General features: G+C 39.0%; 1 protein-coding gene across 2 annotated transcripts in view; it reads right to left on the reverse strand.

The window, feature by feature from the left end:
• The window catches only part of fbxw7 (F-box and WD repeat domain containing 7), a 108597-nt gene extending 88076 nt beyond the window's left edge, over positions 1–20521 (reverse strand). For both annotated transcript variants that reach the window (XM_078212603.1, XM_078212611.1), the window contains exon 1: positions 20192–20521. In XM_078212603.1, coding sequence (XP_078068729.1) covers positions 20192–20296 — 105 coding nt within the window. In that variant the 5' untranslated portion in view covers positions 20297–20521. The remainder of the gene's footprint in view (positions 1–20191) is intronic.
• Between the last annotated feature and the right edge of the window lie 4302 nt (positions 20522–24823).

The raw sequence follows: 24823 nt of genomic DNA on the forward strand, positions 1-24823 counted from the left end.
TCATCCTACTTTCAAGTTCTTAATTCATAACATTATAGGTTATGGCACTTCAAGTTAGTCCAAATCCTCCGAGTGTTTTTGTCCCCATCATCCTTTCAGGGAAGTGAGTTCTAGATTTCCACCACCCTCTGAGTGAAAGTAATTTCAGCTGGAATCTTCTATAAACCTCTTACATATACATTTATGTCCCCTGGTTATGGACACTACACGGAAAGGACCTTCCTATCCACTCTATTGAGACCCCTCAATTTTATATACTTCAGTTAGGTCTTGCTTTTGCATCTCTAATCTACCCAATATTTTCTCACAACAGAAATTCTCTAGTCCGGCAACATCCTTGTAAATCTCCCTCTGTACTTCCTCCAGTGCAATCACATCTTTCCTATAGTTTGGTGACCAGAACTGCATACAGTACTCCACCTGTGGCCTAACTATACTTCTCAGTATCTTACTATATTTGTATTCTCATTTTGTTAGCCTTCCCGAAACGCATTACTTCACAGGCCATTTGCTACTGTTCCATTTACCTGACTAGTCCATTGATAACTTCTTATTGTGAACAGCTTTCGTCTTCATCATCATCCATATGGCTAATTTTTGTATGGTCAGAAAACCTCTTAATTGGACCCACTCTATTCAAGTAATACCATTGATATATACACAACAAAGGACCTAGTACCGAGTCCTACAGAACCCCACAAATAACAGCCATCGACCATTAATTACCCTTTGCTTCCTACATCTGAGAAAATTTTGGATCCAACTTGCACTTTTCCACATGGGGCCTTATCAATAGTCTTGCTAAAATTCATGCAGACTACATACAAATGTGCTGCACACACCAATCCTCCTCGTTACCTCCTCAAAATGTTCAATGTTAGGCACAACCTTCCTTGAACAAATGTTTTGACTGTTTTTAATCGATGAATGATTTTCTAAATCAAGAATCTCCTGTCAAAAAAACATTTTCCCACTTGAACCTAGAAGCCGCTCATACCATGCTACTGGATTTCTGAGATGTCACTTCCGCCGATGACTCCCGGAATACATCCAGTCAGAGCTGACAACCCTAGACAATGGGAGTCACTCTCGCCTCTTCTCTGGAGTTCAGCTCTTTCATCTATGCTTTAACCGAAGCCACAATGAAGTTCAGAGCCGAGTGGTCCTGGCAGAACCCAAACTGACCAATGAGCAGGTTATTGCTGTGTTAAGTTCTGATAGCCTTGTGGACAACACATACCATCACTTTACTAATGATTGAGCGTACACTGACAGTCTGATAATTGGCTGGGTTGGATTTGTTGGCTTACCGCTCTGTGAACATTCTATCAATGTAGGTCTCAACCTCACCGATGTGCCACAGTGACTCCAGCCACCGCTCAAGCTCTAAAACCCAGAGCTCAAGTTTCTGCAGCTGACAGCCTTTGCTATACACATGGTTTTTTGGGATACCGGTAGCATCCATGACTTCCCACATATTACAGGACACTCACTCCACACAAGCAAGCTGTCCTGCCACGGCTTCAATTTACTTCCTTTATTTGATTTTGGTTTGCTTAAGACAACTTTATTTTACCTGGCCTTGACTTAACTTTTTTGTGTTTTTTCTAATATTAGCTACTTAAGGACCTGTCCTAACAGCAGCATCTCACAAACTGAAAAATTTATATATCTCATGATGTCCTCTTGGATCTTTTCAAACTCAGCCCTCTCGTGCAGCTTTTCAACCCTTGGTCTCCTGGAGGCTGAGAAAAATAGAAAGAAAAAGGAAAAGGAAATAGCACTTCCCTTCTCTCCTTACCAAGTAATTCCACTCAGAACCAGCTGCAGCTCCAGTGCATTTGACCTCCCATTTATACTACTGAGATTCTGGCTGAAGGTGGACTTATAACTCAAGGTCTAATGCTTCAATCTTTTGCTAATGGGAATGGTCCTATTATATCTAACCACAATGGTTGCATTGATTTTAATAAGAAAATCTGAAATCCTTAAAGCTGTTTCACTGCACTTTTGAGAAACTTAATTGCAACCTTTAAGTGAGGACTCAATGTATTCCATTTTGAGAGTATAAAACACACACACTGAGCGGAGCAAATGTCAGTTGCTGACGGAAACCCAGCTCCCTTTCCAGAAGAACAAACTGACACACACACACACACACAAAGATCAGAACAACGGCAAACATTTAATTCTATTCAAATTGATGGTAATCTGATTCACGCCCTCACTGGGCCTTAACCTGTGAGAGTTTCCTGCCATAACAGGTTTGAGCCCATGGTGAATGGGCCCTGAAAATCTCCCCCCACCCTCCCTGCTTTTTCTTATCCTCACTAATTAATTTCTAAGCATAATTATTTCCATTTGTTATACATTCAGTTAGTCATTCCCCCTTAATGTGTCCCATCAGAAGAATGCAGATGTTTGAGCCTCCCTCAAATGGTTCATTCAATTTGTATGGCCATTGGACAACAGTCATTAATATGAAAGAAAACAACAAGTGTTGAAAACCTCAGTGGTGCTGGCAGCATCTATGGCGGCATAAACAGAGTTAACATCGAGTCAAATATGACTTCTTCACTTTCGTGTTCCGATCGAACTCTGTTTCTCACACCATGGATGCTACCAGAATTGCTCAGTTTTTCCAGCACTTTTTGTTTTTACTTCAGATCTCCAGCATCCACAGTACTTTGCTATTATTTAAGTCATTAACAGGATGCCATTTAATTCACATAGTTTCTGAAAACTATTTAAAAGAAGAAAATCTTGGAAAAACCAGACTTCATTTTGCAAATCATTACTAGATTTTCTTGTATTGGTGTTAAAGTGCATTTTCATTCTGCATGATGTTCCCTAGCATGGTGGCACAGTGGTTAGCACTGCTGCCTCACAGTGCCAGGGACCCAGGTTCAAGTCACTGTCTGTGTGGGGCCTGCATGTTCTCCCTGCGTCTGCGTGGGTTTCCTCCGGGTGCTCCGGTTTCCTCCCACAGTTCGAAAGACGTGCTGGTTAGGTGTATTGGCCATGCTAAATTCTCCCTCAGTGTACCCGAACAGGTGCCGGAGTGTGGCAACTAGGGGATTTTCACAGTAACTTCACTGCAGTGTGAATGTAAGCCTACTTGTGACTTGTGGAATAGTGTAGATTAGAGGGGCTTTAGATTGGTTCCACTGGTCGGCGCAACATCGAGGGCCGAAGGGCCTGTACTGCGCTGTAATGTTCTATGTTCTTAAGAAACAAACTTTAGTGCCACAAAAACACGCTGTTAAAGCATCCCAATAGATGCATTATAACTGGACATCCAGAATAATTTCAAATACATATTACTTCTTTGTGATGTAGAGACATCTAATTCAGAAGCAAATAAATAGGGCTTAAGTCCTAAGTAATAAAAACATTATTGAGGTAAGAAAAAGCCTTCGGTTTGAAGCTGTACATGTCACGTATTTTAGTACATGTTGTCAAACACTTCCTGTGTTTAGATTTGAGAACATTTCGGTAAGTATTAGTTCTGTTAAAAATGAAGGAACTAAAATTGAGAAATAGAACTACAACATATTATGTATGTATTTTTAAACTGCCCACCTTTGATGCTGGATTGTTGCGGGAAGCAAATATAGCAATCTTTACAAAAATATGTTTAATATGAAATGTGGACATTTCAGTTTCAATGTTTTGCAGGTTGGTACAGGTATTACCATTACATCTGACTTTTCAGTAGACTCTTTATATGCCCTGTGAATTTACCTCATCAGCCAAACTGACATGTCAAACAGAGTCATTCATTCTAGGAGGTTAAGACAATTAGCTCACACTATGTAATAATTTGTGGACAGTACAGGTTTACCAGACACCCTGTTGAGTCACTAAGGAGTATGCAAGAGGTAGCCAGAGTATCTTATGCCTGAAGTAAATAACCGGTCTTCAATTAATACCTCTCCACAGCCGAAACATGACTTGTGCCAGTTTAAAAATACGGCTGTTTAATTACAATATGGATTAACATGAAATGGCCACCAGGGGATGCACAAGAGTTGTAACAAAAAAAAAGTGTCTAGTATGAAGTACAATGGTACCTTGGTGATTTCTGACTAAACTGAAAACTGGTGTGTAAATGCTATGGCAAAAATTAATAAGGTCTCAATTTTGTGGATTTTTCCACAGTAGGAAATAAAAATTTAAAGAGTAAATCCTTTCTTTTGACCATTTCTATGTCAAGAAAACTGGCTTAAATATTTTTTACATCTTAATTGTACATCAACATTTTTAGCAAATAGTAACCAAAGGCTAGGAGCACCACAACGTCCACTACTTGTATCTGATTGCCAGGAGTAGGTATAAGGTGCTTTTAATTTTTACAACTTCTCAACAGCCCCCCTCACTTCACAAGACTTGTATAGCTGAACCCCAAAGTTTACCATTTATTGTCATTTTTCCTCTTCTACCACTCGAAAGGTATCACCTTGTGTTCCTTCACACTAAATTTCATTGGACATCTCTGCTTGATCTAATAAGTGTTAGCTTGCCCGACGAAAGCTCCTTTTTTCTCCAAGTACAAAGATTGTGGCTTTACGCGCCACACTATTTTATAAATCCCAGAGTCGGGTTAATGTATTAGCATGGATAGAGGATTGGTTAACCGACAGCAAGCATAAAATTGGGATAAACAGAGCATTTTCAAGTTGGCAGGTTAAAATTAGTGGAGTATCACAAGGATTAATATTGAGACCTCAGCTATTTACAATCTCTAATAATGACTTGGACAAAAGACAGAGTAATGTATTGAATTTTGCTAACGATACAACTTGCATTTCCACCTAGTTTTGAGAGTAGTACACAAAGGCTGAAAGGAGATATAGACAGGTTAAGTGAGTGGGCAACAAGATGGCAGATGGAGTATACTGTGGGGAACTGTCAAGTTATTCACTTCAGTCCCAAGAACAGAAAGGCAGAATTTTTTAAAAAGTAAAAAACTTGCAGATGTTGATGTTCAGAGAGACTTGGGTGTGCTCATACAAGGAACACAAGATAGGTACAGCAAGCAATTAGGAAGGTAAATGGCATGTTGGTCTTTATTTGAAGGGGGCTGCAGTAAGGAATAAAGCAATTTGCTACAACTATATAGGGCTCTGTTGAGACCAAACATTGGGTACTGTGTATAGTTTTGATCTCCATATTTAAGGAAGGATACACTTGTATTAGAAACAACACAACAAAGGTTGATCTCTGGGATGAGAGGATTGTCCTCCGATGAAAGGAGTAGTAAACTGGGCTTATGTTCTTGAGTATGCAGGAGGAGAGGTGATCTCATTGAAATATACAAAGATCTGAAGAGGCTAGATAGAGTAGACAGAGGTTGATTCCATTTCCTGGGGAATCTAGAAAATGAGAAAAGGGTATAATCAGTTAGGGCTGAGATGAGGGGAAATTTCTTTACTGAAACAATTATGAATCTTTAGCATTCTCTATCCCAGAGAGGGCCGTGGATGCTCCATCATTGAATACACCCAATGCTGATAGGCAGATGTTTGTTGTCTCAGGGAATCCGGGGATATGGGAAGTGGGCAGGAAATTGGAGTTGAAGCCCCAGGTTAGCCATGACCATACTGAATGGCAGAGCACGTTTGACAGGCTGTGTGGTCTATTCCTGCTCCCAACTTTCTGCTCTACTCTCGAACTTAAAATATTAACTAGTCATCATCTGTTTGTTGATTGTGGGGTTCTGCCATGTACTAATTAATACACACAAAATTCATTCCGTACCCATGTATTTTTGGCACTGCTTCAAAAATTCTACAGATATACAACCCTTCTGTTTTATTGATTTTAAAGGTGACACTGTCTTTTGCCAATGCCCTGTCAATCCAGGATCACATTAAATGTTAGCTCTGTGCATAACCAGTTTATATGATGCCTTTAATTTAAAAAAATTCAGGTACTTCCCAGAGCAAAGAGGTTAAACAAAAAACTATACAGATATTACAGTCCCACATCGTATCCAGAAAAAGCAGATTGCAGTTTGTAATATTCTGCAGGCAAAAAGAGCCCACTCACCCACTCAAGCAGCTTTTTTATATGTATCCCAGTTTAAGTCAAGCTCTAATTACAGTTAATTATAGTCTGTAAATCCCAATTGTGACTCGATCATAAATTAACAAATTAAATGGTTAAAGATTAAGAATTAGGCATATTCTAATTGGGATTGAAGACTGGTTAATTTTAATAATTCTAGTCAGGTAGTATTTGCAACTCTAAATCCTTTAGTCTTTTGCAACAGATTTGTATTGAACATTTACTGGCTTAATAAACCTGACTTTTAAAAACAAAATACTTGTACAATTTACCTTTCTAAAAAAAACTGCAAACTGGAATTGATCTTTCCAATTTTTTTAAAATCACTCAGTATGCAGAATTTAATTTGCCAAGATGGAGATTGAAAAAGACCGAGAAAGGAGAGTGGTCAAAATGAAGAACATGAGTAGTTGAGGTAAATAGCAGAGATATATTGAAGGAAAAGCTAGAGAGGAACACAGGTACAGAGAAGTTAAGTCAGGCTTCCCTACTGTAAAGTTTATGGAAATTAGTTTTACCTCGATTACCCCACAAAAATGTGACATCTTCGCAGGACCAAAACAGTACGCAGCATGGAGTCGAGCACTCAAGTGAAATTTGATTTAATCTGGTTTGATTTATAGAAATTCACACACAAATGGTCACAAGAAGGTGGCATTACACACCTCCCTTCTTAATGAAGTTGAACAATGTTCAGGTTCCATACAATTAAAATACATAACTTGTTTTTCATTTCATTTTTACAAATCAAACTTAACCACTGGCTTCCTATTTCCAATAGGAAACCTTCCTTCTTGACCCAAATTTTCAGAACTTGGGGAAGGACCTTGACCTGAGTCTGAAGACATTTTCTCCAAAGACCGATTTTAACCATGACTTCAATTGAATCTTCTATTTCTTCAGTCATATCTGTGTGACTCCAACTTGGATCTGAACTGGTCCAGCTTGAAGCATGACTTTCTAACCATTGGTATTCTACTCGTATATCCCAACTATCCAATTCATCAGACTTATTTGATTCTTCCCAACTTCCTCCCCCTTCATGAACTTCAGACGGTAAAATGATCTCTATGCACAAGCCTAATCATTTAACTTCAAACATTCGAACAAATATGTGCGAGGACCACATTTTTTCACAACTCTTCCTGTTCGCCACTTCAACCACTTATGACGATGATCCTTCACATTAACCATCTGGTTCAACTTCAGACTTCTGTCACTCTACTTCTCTGCCTGGATTGTTGCTCTCTCTCTGAATGCAGAGTACTAAATGTGACTTCAGCAACGAAAACCTTGTTCTAGGCGGTTTTCTAACAAGTGAGCTAGTGTTTTGCTGGTGCTAGTGGGAGGTGTTATGATAAACAAAAAAAAAATGCCAGTATGTGATTCAATGACAATTGATGTTTCTGCCAATTTATATCTAGCAATGTCTTATCAAAAGCGCGCTTAATATGAAGTGTACCCTGCTGCTCCATTTGAAGCAGGATCAGTGGAATTTTACTCTTCGTGTTTTATCCAATTCATTCTCAACTGAGACCCATTGTTGGGCACAATTTTCTCTGGAAACAAATCAGCAGCAAACAAACTGCACAAAATAGCTGGGGTTTTCCTAATTGTTTGATTCATTGGGAACCCTTTAACCCATTCGGAATGGCTATCGTATTCTGAAAAATCTATGTGCAGTCTCTGCCAAACTTGAGCTGGCTATTTTCATGATTGTAAAGGTACCCGTCGCAGTTTCTGCTCTACTGTTGGACTTAGTGTTTCATGGTGTCTTCTATGTCCGTACCTAACCCTGGTTATATGATAGCTGCCTGCAAGACTCTTTGACAAGCTCATGCCCAAATGTTGATCATGTAAGATCAGACAGCAACTTTGATCTGCACCTTTCAGGAATTACAACTCTGGCTCCTCACAGACCACCTTTATCAACTGACAATTCAATCTGACACATAACAATTGGCCTTATTTTGAAATCCAGTATCTATGTTGGCCAGACATTTGCAATATCATACATTCTTGTCAATATGTTATTTCTACAAGTTGTTCTATCAATGTCTTTTGCTGTGACTGGCAACTCAAATGTGAGAAAGGAAAAATACACCTGACCTGTTGGGATCTAGCTCTGATGGGGATGGTCATCTGATCATCACATGAGCATCACAATGAGCTTCCAATTGTCTGTACTTAATGCCACTTTGATGAGCACAAAAAAAATTAAAGCCCATCTCTGTATTTGGGTTGCAGCTAAAGTGGGTACTGGAGACTTTGGATTCAAAATATTAGTGGCTTATGATTAGTATTGATTGTGAAACAATGACCGGACAAATATACAAACCCTACTCAAAAATCAAACACAATGCTTCACATTCTGAACATAATTTTACTCTCAGGTACTGAGGGTGCATGAGACAAATGCAATCACTCTCTTGTCATCATTATCCAACACACAAGATCATAGGACCAACTGTGCATCTGCTAGTTGACTCTTACACAATTTGAATGCTTTGTAACAATCCTCTGTCCTATTATGTATGCCTGATGTGGAGATGCCGTGGCTTTTGCTACCAAATAAACCTGTTGGACTTTAACCTGGTGTTGTTAAACTTCTTACTATTATGTATGCCCCAATGGACTGAGGTGCATAAAGAATCATGAGGTAAGCTTCATAACTTGAACAATGGGAGCTCTTTACTTAAGCATGCACACATTCACAGTCAGGTCTAAGACTATCTAACAGCGTCTCATTGGCGGGGAGGGGGGGGGGGGGGGGGGGGGGAATTTCCCAAGATCACCTGACCCACCCCGATAAACAATATATACACTTAACATATGTCCAATTCCTGAGTATTCTTTTTTAAGAATTCATTCAATCAATGCAACAAGATTTCAAAATTTAGTATGAAATTGCCTTCGCAATACACTCAGCCCAAAATAAGGTCTGACCTCAAGAGATATTTTTAATGGTTGGCACATTTTGTATTCCTTGAACCTTACACTTGGTAGGATGTAACCCATCTTTGTCTACCTTGTGATCCAAATATTTTACTGAGTATTGAAACACTTCATATGTGTCTTCATCTGAACTCCATGCTTTTCCAAATGTTGAAGCACCTTATTCAGCCCATCATCCTGGGTCTGCCTGTTTGGAGCTGGAGTATACCATCCAAATAGCGCACACTGGCTGAAGAAACACCAAACATCAGTCTATGATCTAAAATAGACCCATGTGTGTATTGATAGTCAAGCTACACTCATCATTTAACTCAAAATGCAGATGGCCATTTCTCAGATCCAACTTTGAAAAAAATCTGGCCCCTCACAACGTTGTGAACAGACCTACCACGTTTGGCAAAGTATTGAGTGTATTACATTACTTGGTTTATGGTTACCTTATAATCACCACATATCCTTACACTACCACCTGACCTTGGTACCACCATTACGGAAATAGGTCAATCGTTCTGTTCGCTGAGATCATCTTCAGATTCAATTCTTTTCAGTTCTTCCCTACTTTCTACTGAGAGCTACGTTTCCTCTGTTTGCTACATTTCCAACTTTTGTATAATCCGCAGATTTTGAAAATCTGCCTTAAATATCCAAATCCAGATCATTAACACGTATGAAAAGAGCAGTCATCCCATCTTGGGACACCACTGTGTATTTCTGTCTGCTTTTTGCCCATAGTTAATTTCATACCGACTGTCTCTTAATTGCACGGTCATACGTTTTGCTAACAAGCCTATTAAGTGGTGCTTTACTGGTCATCTTTTTGAAAGCCCATGTGGAGATCAAACACATGCAACCCTCTGCATAACTTCATCAGTCCTGGACAAGGTTTGCAATGAACTGGTCTTGTATTCATCTCAACTTGAACATTATCAGCTTATCCTTGAATCAGTTAGCTGGTTTCACTAAACAGCTGAGGGTACATGTCAATCATGCCATCTTGTGATAGCAATTGTGCTTCAACGTGAAAAAGCTCATTCTAACTGAACAAAGTGCTGCTAACCAGTTATTTGCCAGCAAGGATGGTTTTTCACCATTCACCACAATGATGGGCAATTTTGCACTTCGCTCATTGAGGTGTCAGGAATGAATATACTTCTAATTATGGACATTTCTCCTCCATAACTGTAACTTTGTTGGAATTTCTCCAACTGTTGTTGCTCAATTTTTCATGATAGAACAATTCAAGAATCACGTTAACTGATGCACCCTCATTGGCCTTCATTATTACCAGAACTCGAACAAACACTATTTGGATCACAATGCCATACGAATTTCATTTCCATCAGGCACCTAAGTGTTTTACATCATATGGATCTCAACCAACCCGATTTGTCTGGCAGCCAAGGAATCCACAATCCCACCTCAAACTGTGATATCTTTGCAGGTCAAGAACAGTGTGCTGCCTGGAGTCGAGTACCCAAGTGAAACTGGTTTAATTCAGTTTGGTTTATGCACATGCATTCACAAATGGATTCAAGAGGTTGTAATTACAAAAAATATATATGGTTTAGATCCTTCAATCCTTTCCCAATTTTCTTCAGTCTCCTTGTCTTTTATAAACACGATTAAGTTCTTTGTTGAAGAAGTTATGCAGAGGGTTGCATGTGTTTGATCTCCATATAGGTTTTCAAAAAGATGACTAATAAAGTACCACTTAATAGGCTTGTTAGCAAAATGTAAGACCATGCAATTAAGAGACAGTCGGTATGAAATTAACTATGGACAAAAAGCAGAGAGTAGTGGCAAGCAGTTGTTTTTCAGACAGAAATACACAGTGGTGTCCCAAGATGAGATCACTGCTCTTTTCATACGTGTTAATGATCTGGATTTGGATACTTAAGGCAGATTTTCAAAATCTGCAGATTATACAAAAGTTGGAAATGTAGCAAACAGTAAGGAGGAAAGCAACTGACTTCAGAATGACACCAACACTAGTGAAATGGGTGACATTTGGGAGATGAAACTTAGCTCAAGTGTGAAGTGGTGTGAAGAATGAGGAGGGCAATACAAACTAAATTGTGCAATTTTAAAGCTGGTGCAGGAATCAGGGCAGTTGCCCATGTTAAGTAGTTTATGTTTGATACTTAGTAGTGGCTTTAACAATATAAATTGCAGGTTTATGCAGACTTAATAGGCTCAAAAGAGTGACTGCATTAACAGATGCAGTTCGTGAAGACCACTGTTAAAAGAATGAAGATATATTAGACACGTCATGTATGGACATTTTCAATAGAGGGACTGGATTTAAGACAGTCCTAGAAAAACCTTGTGCTCAAGACCTTGTTAGCAATTTCCAGAAAAGCATTGGAGAGTTTGAGGGGGTAAAGAGAGATAGCAAAGGAAATGCACAAATCCTATTACACATGGAAATAAATCCCAACAAAAACAAACATTATTTTGAAAAAGGCATTTTTATTGAAAAAGCAGTAGCAAAAATGTGATCAAAATTTAAGTTTTACATAATGAAAACTAAAAACTCAATGGAAGAGGCAAAACTCTATATATGACATAAGATATAGTCAATGCAATTGTGTGCATCTCATGGTAACTCTCTTGCAACCCCAGCCCTTCCCTACTCCATTAAAAATGAAGGAAAATAAAATGAAAATTAATTCACATGATACTTCTTACACAAAACTATAAAAAGATCAACATAATTTGGACTATTCTTGGAGAACGTGTAAACCGCTTTTGAGTCATTGGTTGCATTTCAAACTCAAAAGTACAGAACGTCCAGTTTACACGTCCACAAATAAGTTAACAACATTTTCTCTGCCTAGCAACAGGGCTAATGCAAGAATAGTAGATTATAGCTTATAAAATCTTAATAAAAAGCAAATCATTTCAACACTCAATTCTGCAATTAACCAAGTACCCTATCGGTCATCCTCACAATGTCAAACTTACTTTTCCTTGCCCCTCTTAACAACAAATGAAGCAATGTTCTATCTGTGTGCTTGCTTGTGATTGGTGAACTGATGCCTGGGCTACGTACGTCTTGTGACCATTATTAGACTGTTAACTATTCTTTGCATCTGAAGCATTCATCTAAGCCACAGGAAATGTCGGTTTCATACCAACAACCTGTGTCAAAGAACATCTAACAGACCACACACAGACTAAAGTAGAATGTTCATCGGTAGATTAAACAATATCAAAGTTCCCCGATGGTAGAATTTTCTATCAAGAATTCATAAATGGAACAAACACAAGTTACATAAATGCTTCCGTCCACATCAATGCAATTTAATTTACATTATTTCCTATGGTGTAGCATGTAGGGAGTCAGAAACAGATGCAATATTCAGGTTAAATAGAGATACAGAGCTGCAGTGATAACTGGACCAATGCAGCAGAAGAGGCAAGATGAAAAAGAGGAGAGGAAGTATGCAGGTCAACAGATGAAGAACAAGGCGGTGTGGTGATGGGATGAAGTGAAAGAGGTCAATGGGGAAGGAATAGTGAGGTGGAGGGGGTGGAAGAGGCAATTTAGTTTCATTAGTTTCAAACAATGCTCTCACCTACGATTAAGTCATATGTGGAAATTTAGATGGTTTTCTATCCCTTAATTTACTTTTGCGTCGTATAAAGAAAACCTGACATTTTAATGGAATCTTATACACCAAGTCACGTGAGTTTTTTCTTTGAAAGCAGATTTAAACCTGGTCAATGACTAATACGTTGCCACGTGTACAGGGCAGGTTATACCCATTTAAAGCGTGTTTTTCTTAATCAGAAATAAACTCAAGAGGCAAAGCAAAAAGCATGTGGAAATTTCACCAGTCAGTTATTGCTGAGGTGGTTCATGAAGTGGCATCCAGCCATAAAAACAAATCCCATGGTTGGCCAATAGTTACGGTGTGCTACCGAGTCGTGAGCCAATACAACTGCAGACAACATTCCATTGTTGCAAGGTTGATGATGAGTGCAATAGTAAAATACTGTGGATGCCGATATTCAAGTTTTGATGATACATCATTGAACTGAAATGTTGAACTTTGTTTCTTTCTCCACAGGTATTGCCTGACCTTCTGAGTATTCTCAACATGTTCTGTTATCATCAAAAATATACTGGGCGGTTTACCAAAATGAGATATGGTGAAATATCAAAGACAGTTCACTCAGTAGCCTAGAATTTGCTGGGGATGATTTCAGTCAGCATTTACTTCACAGAACAGCCTTTCAGACTATCAGTGGTAAAGTCAACTTCACCTTACCAGAGATAATAAACTTAGCAACATCCCAAGTTCTGCATTACTAAATCTTAAAAAAAACCCTCTCAATATTAATTTAAAAATGACTTCAAAAGGCTCAGGCAAGAAAAATGAATTATACTTTATATTTCAGGTATGTAACAGGGTGAATGACAAATGTTCTCCAATACAGATGGACAATAATCATGTTTGAAATATACATGTAAAAAATGCAAAAGTCCAAAATACAGAGATAGAAAGGGAACTTGAAATGGATTTAAGGCAAGAGGAACAATACTCTGCTCACCTAAAAAAAATTGATACCTTAGAGTAATAAAATTTATCTATATTTGCCCCAAACAAATGTGAGCCAAGCGCTGCTAAGACTGTCAAAAAATGCCAACATTTGCAAGGCGAGAAAGAGGTAACAGACATCAATATCTTGAAGGTAATCCTAGTTGATCACCATGCATGTAATGAGATCAGAAACGGTTGCTGCTGCTACGGTTTCACACGTGCAATAACTATGCAAAAGCCTCCTGTTGTAGTCGCGAATGTAACAGAGCCTAATAAGAATTCCAACTAGACATTAACATCCAATTCCAGACACTGACTTTCATGAAGATATGAATGTTTGTGCCAAGATTAAAAAGGGGCCAACAGTATGGATGAACCAGACAAGCACTCAACCAATGGACTGGCAATAGTGTAGTTTAGATTTTCTCCAACATTTAATGATGCCAAAGTACTAATGAGCCCGAGTACACCACAGACACTGCAAAGAATAAACGACTAGAAAAAAAAGGCAGATAGTAGATTTTTTGATCCAAGTTTTGCCTTACCTACTGTATAGTAATTCCAGAAATCATGCTGTCATTTGCTCAAGCCTGTACCGTACATATTGTATATTATTTTGTAAATGTTTAAACCAGTTTTACTGCTGCACTGTAATACCTTTTAAACCAATTTAATAAACTCAATGCTGACACTGTGCAGCACATACCCTTTAAAATCATTTAAATAACTCAGTTTATTTTGCTGCACCGCAGTGAGCTATATACACAACATGGAGTAGTTCATCAATAACACGAAAGCCAGTATACAATGCACAATAGGGTTCCTCGCAAAATCATTATTTTTTGAAGTCGGGTATTTTTTTTTGGAGTTGGATCCTCTAACTTTGAAATATGGAATTTTCCATTGCACAACTTTAAATTATTTATGAAACTATTATTGCATAAACATCTGGACTTACTGTTTGTGGTACACATAATGCATAAGCTCTAATTTCTCACAATTTGCACTGGTCTTTGAGACATGACATAATAGTCTGTGAACAGTTCAGAGCCACACTAAACTGGTTTCATGAAGCACCCTCTATAGAACTCAAACAAATTTCTCTGCAAGGTTTTGTATTGTGTAATGAAATCAAACTTGGTTCTGCCATCTGCTCCAACATATTTTGAAGTCTGAAAACCAATAGTCAAACTCTTCGTGATCCTATTGATTGTCAAATAGCAAACCAGCAAGGAGATAATCTGTTGTTTAGATGTTGTTTGAAGGATAAAGATTGGCCAGAACACAGGACTCTTCTTCAAAATAAATCTTTAATGTCCAACTGAAAGAATAGAGAGTATTCAATTTAGCATAGTGTCGGGAGATTAGCAGCGTAAATATGTGGGGTTATGGGAATAGGGCCTGGGTGGGATTGCAGTCGGTGCAGACTTGATGGGCCGAATGGCCTCGCTTTCCTCTGCAGAGATGTTATGATTCTATGAAAAATTGGGATTTCTAAACATTGGTTCTCTCAACTGTGTGCCAAGTTCTGAGTCTGGATAAGTGATTCCTACATCGGAAATGTGCACTCCGTATCAAGCAAATAAATCTGGATGTCTCAGCAGTTTGGCAACTGACTGACCAACAACAGAATGCAAATTTATGCAGCACCTTTAATACAAATAATAGTCCCATGGTTCTTCAAAGGAACATTATAAAACAAAGGATGACACTGAGCCACCTAAGGTAATTAGGTCAGATGACCAAAAAATTGATCAAATAGGTTGGTAAAGAATATCCTAATAAGAGGAAAGCCAGTTAGAGATATAAAGTAGTGAAGGGAGCGTATTCCAAAGCTTAAAGTCAACAACTGAATGTACGGCCACCAATGGTAAAGACAATTAAAATTGAGTATACTCGAGGCCAGAATTAAATGAGCAAAGATATCTCAGAAGGTTGTGGGTTTGGAGGAGATTACACATAGGGAGCGATGAGGCCATAGAGGGATTTGAAAACAAGGAAGAATTTTAAAATCAAGTTGTTGTTTGATCGGGAACCAATGTGGATCAGCAAGCACAGGAGTGATAAGTGAAGGGGACTTGGTGTGAATTAAGATGAGGGTAGAGTATGGATGATCCCAAGTTTAGGAAGGCAAATTATCTGAATGGCTGAAGAGTGAGAGAGGGGAAGTGCAACGAGACCTGGTGTCCTTGTACACCAGTTGCTGAAGATAGGCATGCAGCTGCAGCAGGTGGTGAAGGTGGCAAATGGTATGTTGGCCTTCATAGCAAGAGAATGAGTACAGGAGCAGGGATGTCTTGCTGCAGTTATACAGGACCTTGGTGAGACCATACCTGGAATAGTGTGCACACTGTTTTGGTCTCCTTATCTAAGGAAAGATGTTCTTGGAGAGAGTGCAGCAAAGGTTTACCAGACTGATTTCTGGAATGGTGGGACTGACGTACAAGGAGAGATTGAGTTGGTTAGGATTATATTTACTGGAGCTTAGAAGAATGAAGGAGATCGCATAGAAAAATTTTAAATTCTAACAGGATTGATCAGGGTAGATGTAGCAAGGATGTTCCCAATAGTAGGGTGTCCAGAACCAGGGGTCACAGTCTAAGGATACTGGGTAAACCACATAGGACTGGGATGAGGAGAAATGTCTTCACCCAGAGAGTGGCAAGTCTGTGGAATTCTCTACCACAGAATGCAGTTGAGGCCAAAACATTGTATGTTTTCAAGGAGGCATTAAATATAGCTCTTGGGCACAAAGAGATCAATGGATATGGTGGAAAATGAGAACAGGTTACTGAGTTAGATGATCAGCCATGATCTTAATGAATGGCAGAACAGACTTGAAGGACTGAATGGCCTACTCCTGCTCCATATGTTTCTATGTTTACTGAGGGTAGAATGTGGGCGATCATCCAGTAATGCACTGACAGTATTATCAAGCAGTATTACCTCAACAATAACCTACTTACTGATGCTCAGTTAGGGTACTGCCAGAACTACTCAGCTCCTGACTTCATTACAGCATTGGTCTAAACATTGATATAGAGTTGAACTCCAGAGATGATGGTGACTGGCCTTAACATCAAGGCAGCGTTTGACTGAGTGTGGCATAAAGGCGCCCAAAGAAAACTGAAGTCAATGGGAATCGAAGGGAAAACTCTCCACTAATTCGAGTCATACTTAGCACAAAGAAAGATGGTTGGAGGTTATTCATCTCAGTTCCACGACATCACTGCAGGAGTTCTGCAGGGTAATGTCCTAGGCCCAACCATTTTCAGCTGCTTCATCAATGATCTTCATTCCTGTATCGGGTCAGAAGCGGATATGTTCACCTGATGACTACAATGTTCATTATCATCTACAACTCCTCAGATACTGAAGCAGTCCGTATCCATATACAGCAAGACCTGAACAAGTCATATAAATGCTGTGGCTACAACAGTAGGTCAGAGGCTGTGAATTCTGTGGATGACTCTCCTAAGTCTGCCCATCATCTACAAGACACCAGTCAGGAGTGTGATGAAATACTTTACTTACCTGGATGAGTACAGCTCCAACAACACAAAGCTGGAAATCATCCATGACAAAGCAGCCCACTTGACTACCATCCCATCCACCACCGTCAAAATTCATACCCTCCACCACCAACACAGAGCATCAGTGTGTACTTTTTAGAAGAAGATGCCCTGCAGCAAATCACCATGTTACAAACTTGTGGCTTCTACCACTTAGCAGGATAAGGGAAGATGATGCACAGGAATAACATCATCTGCAAGTTTCCCTCCAATACACACACCGTCCCCGGAGCAATATTGCCGTTCCTTCAGTGTCACTCGATCAAAATCGTGGAACTAAGAGCAGTGGGTGTTCCTATGCAACATGGGCAACAGTCCAAGAAGGCAACTCACCATCAACCTCTTGAGGACAATTAGAAATGGGCAATAAATGGTGGCCTCGCCAGCAACACCCACATCCCAGAACAAGTAAATAACAAACTATTACATTTGGCTTTTTAGCCTCCAATTATGCAACCTATGTAGACAATGCCTGGACACCTTTGGGCTAGTTTGAGTACCCAAGCTGAAGTGATGAAGCTGCTCTTATTAAATGTCGATCTCCAGTTTTGAGAAACGAACTAAACAATCTAGATCAAACTTGACAGCGTTTCTCCTTCAACACCACAAAAGATTTCTGCAGCAACTCCAGAGAAGAGTTTAGTCAATTTTATATTGGATTTGGTTGTGCCAAGTCTCAGTTAGTGACAGCCCAAATTAAAGTTGCCTAGATTGGCTAATTGCCAGCCTCGGGAAAAATTTCTGAAAATGGTTCTGAGAGCCTAACAGGCAAGTAACCTTGTCTAAAAGAAGCTTATGAGTACAAGGGAGGCTAAAAGCTATGGGGAATGTAGACTGCAACATTTAATTCTGCCATGATATTTTTTCTCAACCATAAACCAGAATTCAAATGTGGGATTGGAGAAGTTTAATTCCACATTATCACTGTTTTGCAGATGTCAGCTTTGATCTGAAACCCTTTTTGAAAGCATTAAACCTATTTATATTTTAACACACAGAAGACATAACTATGTATGGTATGGCATGTTGAGTAAATTTTTGTCGCTTGGATAGTTCAGAACACCAGTTTAGGTAGAATGGGATACAAATGAGTATTAAGTGGTTCAACTGTTCTAATACCTACCAATGAACAACGTTTTATATTTTGAGTGACATCAAAAATAACAAGACTGGACGTTTAGGTTTAAAGGATGCTACTTGTCAACTTATGGAAGTGATGAGTGGCAAATTATTTTATGGTTAATTAAGTGGAAAATTATTGCAAGTACAAATGGTCAATGATTACCATTTTAGTGAATTTCTGAACTAAATGAAAATGTGTACATCTGTGCTTAATTTATGTCATCAAACTAATCATCGAGCTATGATGACATTTCTTACACGTTTCTGAACCGGCCAATTCAGAATGTGAATTTAACATACCAAATCTAAGAACTCAACTTTAAAAGCTTATTTTTCGAGATCTAGTTTTAGGCTTTGGATTATGGATGGGTAACAGATATTGCAATTTTATATAGACTAACAATGAAACTCACTGCAATGTTAGCATCATCCCACTGTTCCACAAAGATATGCAAAAATCGCAGTTATTTCTGTCAGCTGCTATAATGTATCGTGGGATACTTATGATCTCCTAATGCAGGTTATTAATAGAAGAGAATATCAGCAAATTGAGTGCAGATGGCTGTGTAGTCAATATGCTTTGGTGGTGCATTTTAAAATTACAGTAACAGCTCAAGTTTACCAAGAACTATATATATAAAAAACTCTATGAACCCAAATGCATTAAATTGTTCAGTGCCAATTCTATACCAATTTCATTAAATGCAAGCGCATATTTCTCACCTATTACAACAGAAGAGGTTTAAAATAGGTTAGATCAACTGTTCTTAAGCGCTCACAACACAATTCCAGTACAAGTAATCATCACTGTTGAAGCAATCAGATTTTAGAAATATAAATGTCATCATGTCAGACATGACTGTATACTCCACAATCTTCTGTCACTCCCATTACATGACTGCTGTTAAGTTCCAGTAGAGTTGTCAACAAATACTTTCAGTAAAAAAAGACAGCACCAAATACGTAAAAGTTGCCGAGATACAAATGCTCATTCTATTTAATATACTTCTTCCAAACTGTAGTACAGCAAGCTGAAAAAAAAGGTTTTAAACCATTTGCATCAGGCCAAGTTTTTTTTTGTTTTTTCATTTTGGACAGCAGTCTGCAAAGCACCACTTTTACCCAAGAGAGACATCTATAAAATGCCTCTGCTTTTCAAATGTTTTGAATAAACCATAAAGCCTACAATGAAAATACTGTACTTAATATTCATACTCAGTAAATCAATATTCTTTTTCAGTGTAAAGTGGACACATTAGGAAACAATCCCAAATGTATTAGTGTCTCTTACAGCATTATAAATATCTTGTGACTGATAACATAGGACACAAATAAACAAAAATGCTGGGTATTCTTTAAAGCCTCCCACGCACAATGCATCAGTGCAATTACTGGAAAGTATGTTTTCTACATGACTGTTTGCTAGTTCCAAATATAAAATATTGTTCATTGCAACAACATTAGCTTAAATGGAGAAATAAACATCACTAGTTTTACCAAAGGCTATATTGATCAAATCTTGGGGCAGACATTAATTTATATCTTTTGAATTAACATGAATATAAATAGAGCACTTTTTCAAGTTATTTCTATAATGTTGGTCGCAATTAAAATTGCAAATATATTGTTCGTGGTCAGCAGTATTAGCAATGTAGATTTCAGATTTGAAGAAATCATTAAGTACTACGAAACAAAGTATCCATCCACTAAACAAAAACTTTAGATCTAAAAGTTACAGAATCTAAAAAATGGGTTAGTTCCCCTCCACCCTCAACAGGCACGACAGTTACACTAACAGGCTTCTTTTTATCACAAGTCTCCAAACTGGTAAGGTAGTTATACAACACTCATGTTTCACAGTACAAAGTACAGTAGAGTCAATATGAAGCAACAGAAGCAGTTTTATAGCAACAACACTCGACTCACCCGTCTGCGACAGCAGGGAAGGCCCTGGGTGATGATATTGATGGCAATGTTCATGTTAAACATACTGAGCACCGTATGGTGCGATAAAGGTTCCTTCTCACTCATCAAGTAAGCAAAAACTGAACCATGGCTTGAAATGGTAATTTTTCTATGCTAAGGCTTATTTAATTGACATGCAATGAAGTCCCACTTTGCAAGCCATTGTGGTTTTATTTTATATATAAACACTGAGATATATAAAAAGGGCAAGGGAATCCCAAGGCCTGCTGCCTTTCTCAAGATCTTCTCCCAACAGCTACAAAGTTCAACTCACTCCCCCGTCAATAAGCTTTGAAGTTCAGATTCTCACAGCACAGCTAAACACAGGCGGAATGACTATAAACTACTTCTGTAGCTGACATCACTGGAAATGACTGCCAATCCTGCAGCTGATACGCTTTAAGCATGCCATCCACAAGAGCCACCCACCCATCTAGCATACAGTATTTTGGACAAGCTAGGTTTATTAGCCAAGGAATGTATACTCCCTGGTTATGTTTTAAATTCCTACTGATGTGATATCAACATGTGAGCATCCACTCCACAGCCTGCACATGGCTCACCCAGGTACCAAACGCCGCAGCAGAGACTGCTGGGTGTCTAGCTTTTTCAGTGTCAGTGAAATTTAGGGGTCAAATGCAGGAAAGCTCACAAAACATAATGAAAAGGCACATATCGGATAATTTATGTAACATCATTTAGGACAGAGGTGAGGAGACATTTCTTCACCCAAAGAGTGGTGAGCCTGTGGAATTCATTACCACAGGAAGTAGTTGATGCCAAAACATTGAATGTATTCAAGAGGTGGCTGGATATAGCACTTGGAGCAAATGGGATCAAAGGTTATGGGGAAAAGCAAGATTAGGCTATTGAGCTGGATGATCAGCCATGATCGTAATGAATGGCAGAACAGGCTCAAAGGGCCAAATGGCCTCTTCCTGCTCCAGTCTCTTCTATGTTTCTATCATGTATATATTATTAGAAACAAAGACAAATACATTTTTTAAAGGGCAAAGCAGGCATCATATTCTGCCAGCTCTCTTTTCTTTGCACACCACTGAATTAATTTTAAATAATTTGAAAGGGCAACTTTTAAAAAAAAACAAATCTCTTTAGAATTGTCAGATTCAACTAATAAACTGAAATTTAAAACACAGCAATTAGCTGTAAAGTTTTTCATGACTTGCAGGTCTCCAAAAAGGCTACCTGTTTAGTTCTAGTCTTATGCCCTTTCCTCATAAATTATCTGATCTACAAGTGAATGAAACCAGTTTTGTATTGCAAGATAAAAATAACTTCTCCTCCACCCCCCAGAACCAAGTGTTGCAACTTAAATGGAGTGTAGCAAAGGTGATTGGATTCTGTACACCTCCCCCACTCCTAGCACCCCTGCTAGAATAGATCCCTTACTTCTCCAACTCAGTATCCCAGACTGACTGCAATGACTCAGTTGTGGTGTTACATCATGCCAAAAGGACTCATTTAATTTCACAATCTCAGAACATTTGAACCAGGGCCAGATAGGTATTCTCCAATCACAAGCATCACTCTTTGTGCTCGGTTATTGCTGATTCTCATTTACTTCAGTTTCCCTAGAGATCCTTGAAGCCACACAGTCAAATGCTGCCTTGATATTAAGGGTAGTCACTCTCACATAACTTCTGGGGTTCAATTCTTTTGTCCATGTTTGGACCAAAGCTGTAATGAGGTCAAGATCATCAAGAGTAGACTGATGGGGTGGTAATTGGTTGAATGTGCCCTGTTTTGTGTGTACAGGACATACCTAGACAATTTTCCACATTGCCAGGTAGATGCCAGTTTTGTAGCTTCAAGGGAACAGCTAAGCTGGGGAACGGTTAGTTCTGGGTCATAAGTCTTCAGTACTATTCTGGAATATTGACAGGGCCTATAGCCTTTACAGTATCCAGTAACTGGAGCTATTTCTTGCTGCCACGTGCTGTGGATCAAATTGTCTGAAGACTGGCATCTGTGATGTCTGGGACCTTGGGAAGAGGTCTAGATGGATCACCGACTCGGCACTTCCAGCTCAAGATTGTTGCAATTGCTTCAGTATGACCTTTTGCACTGATGTGCTGGGCTCTCCCTTCATTGAGGATGAGGATATTTGTGGAGTTCCCTCCTTAATTGCTGCTTAATTGTTCACCACTACTCAAGATCGGATAAGGCAGAGCTTGGATCTGATCCATTGATTGTGGGATTGCTTAGCTCTGTATATTGCATACTGCTTAGACAATTTGGCAAACAAGCAGTCCTGTTTTGTAGCTTCACCAGGTTGACATCCTATGTCTAGGTATGCCCTTCTGCACTCTTCATTGAACCAGGGTTGACCCTCTGGCTTGGTGGTAATAGTAGAGTAGAGGATATGCCAGGCCACAAAGTTACAAATTGTGGTAGAGTACAATTGTACTGCTGCTGATGGCCCATAGTGCCTCATGGATATGCCATTTTGAGTTGCTAGATCTGTTTCAAGTCTATCCAATTCAGCACAGTGGTAGCACCACACAACACAATGGAAGGTCTCAATATTAAGACAGGACTTTGCCTCCACAAGGACTGTGCGGTGGTCACTCCTACTGATACTGTCATTGATAGATACAACTGAAATAGGTAGATTGGTGAGAACAAGGTCAAGTGGGGTTTCTCTCTTGTTGGGCACTCAAAAGGACATACCCAGGGATGGTGATGGTGATATCTAGGACATTGTCTATAAGGTATGATTATTTGAGTACGACTATGCCAGATTGTTGCTCGACTAGTCTGTGCAATAGCTCTCCCAATTTTAGCACAAGCCCCCAGATGTTAGTAAGGAAGACTTAGTAGGGTCAACGGGGCTGGGTACCTGTGTCAACGGCGGGTGGTCTGTCCAGTTTCATTCCTCTTAGACATTTGAGCAGTTTGATATAACTGAGTGGCTTGCCAGGCCATTTCAGAGGGCACTTAAGAATCAACCACACTGTTGTGACTCTGAAGTTAGATGTAGGTCAGATCAGGTAAGAATGGCAGACTGTCATTCTTAAGTGACATTAGTGAACCACATCAGTGTTAAACAACAATCAACAATGGTTTTATGGTCACCATTACACGAGTATTTTAATTCAATTTATTAATTAAATTTAAATTTCACCATGGTGGGATTTGAATGTAGAGCATTAGCTTGGGCCTCTGGATTACTAGTCCAATAACATTACCATTATGCCACCGCCTCCCCTAATTCATGAACATTAGTTACCTGTTGCATCACAAGTGATTATTGGAGGGACCAGAAGCTTTACTGTTAAACCATACTACACCTCGTCATATTAGACTTTTCTTTGAAAACAAAGAACATCTCTATAAAAAAGGCTTATAATAATGTAAATGTAAGCACTGCTAAACATTTTAAAAAGCGCAACTGCACACAAATGTATGCTACATCAGCACTCATCCTTCCCTACCTGCAACCCATCCATCAGATTTTTCTGCATGAGGGGGAACTTTGCTACAGCTTAGAAAAAAATTCTGAATTTCTGAACTAGTCTCAGGGACAGGAGAAGCAAGAAAAATGCAATTAATTTAGGTGAAGCATGGGGAATAAACTTCTGGAATATAATGTTTTTTCTCTAATCGACTAAGTTTTGGTCATTTGAAAAGTTTTGAATCTAGTTTGCCTAATGACAATGCATCAGTATTTGAAATAACAGCAACTGCATTTTGATGTGGCAGTAATGTAGAGCATGCTATTTCTTAACGTATTTTCCTATCAGTATGATTCTTTTGAACCTAGGTCTCAAGCTACCCCTGGAAACCTTGAATACCGTAAGAAGTTTAACAACACCAGGTTAAAGTCCAACAGGTTTATTTGGTAGCAAAAGCCACACTTTTGTGGCTTTTGCTACCAAATAAACCTGTTGGACTTTAACCTGGTGTTGTTAAACTTCTTACTGTGTTTACCCCAGTCCAACGCCGGCATCTCCACATCATAACCTTGAATCCCTCCAGACAGATTGACTCTTGGTTTTTCACGTGTAACAAAACAAGTTGACTGCTTCATTCAGGGCCAGCATAAGCACTTCAATGAAGTATCTCATTGGTGTAATGAGACCAGATTAAATGTGCCAACTCAGGCACAGACATCTATTGTCAAAATCACAACATTTTCTTGGAAGAGGCAATGGTGATTTGAAAAAAAAAAATGGTCACAGAACTTGAAGGCTCAAGCTCTTGAGAAGTGAGACAGTTCTGAAAGATGAACTCCAAACGTTATTCAATATCAGCAGCTACACAGTTTGGTTCACTACTCAAGCACCAATGGAAGCTGATACTGGAATTGCTATTGAGATCATCATTGAAGAGTTATTGGAATACCATGTCAATAGGAACACCACAGTGATGGTTACTTCAGTGGCAGCTGACTGGATTGTCAAGACAGGGGCTGAAGGAGGTTAGGTCATAGGTGGCCTTGATCTATACTCATTCTGATGGAGCTAGCATGCAGCTGCAACAAAATGCATGAGTGAGCTCATTTGAAAATAGCACATCACGGAAAGGGTGGGACTAACTGGATTGCTCGACAGAATAGCTGTTGCAGACTTG

This window comes from Mustelus asterias, chromosome 1, assembly GCF_964213995.1.
Source record: "Mustelus asterias chromosome 1, sMusAst1.hap1.1, whole genome shotgun sequence".
Taxonomy (NCBI): domain Eukaryota; kingdom Metazoa; phylum Chordata; class Chondrichthyes; order Carcharhiniformes; family Triakidae; genus Mustelus; species Mustelus asterias.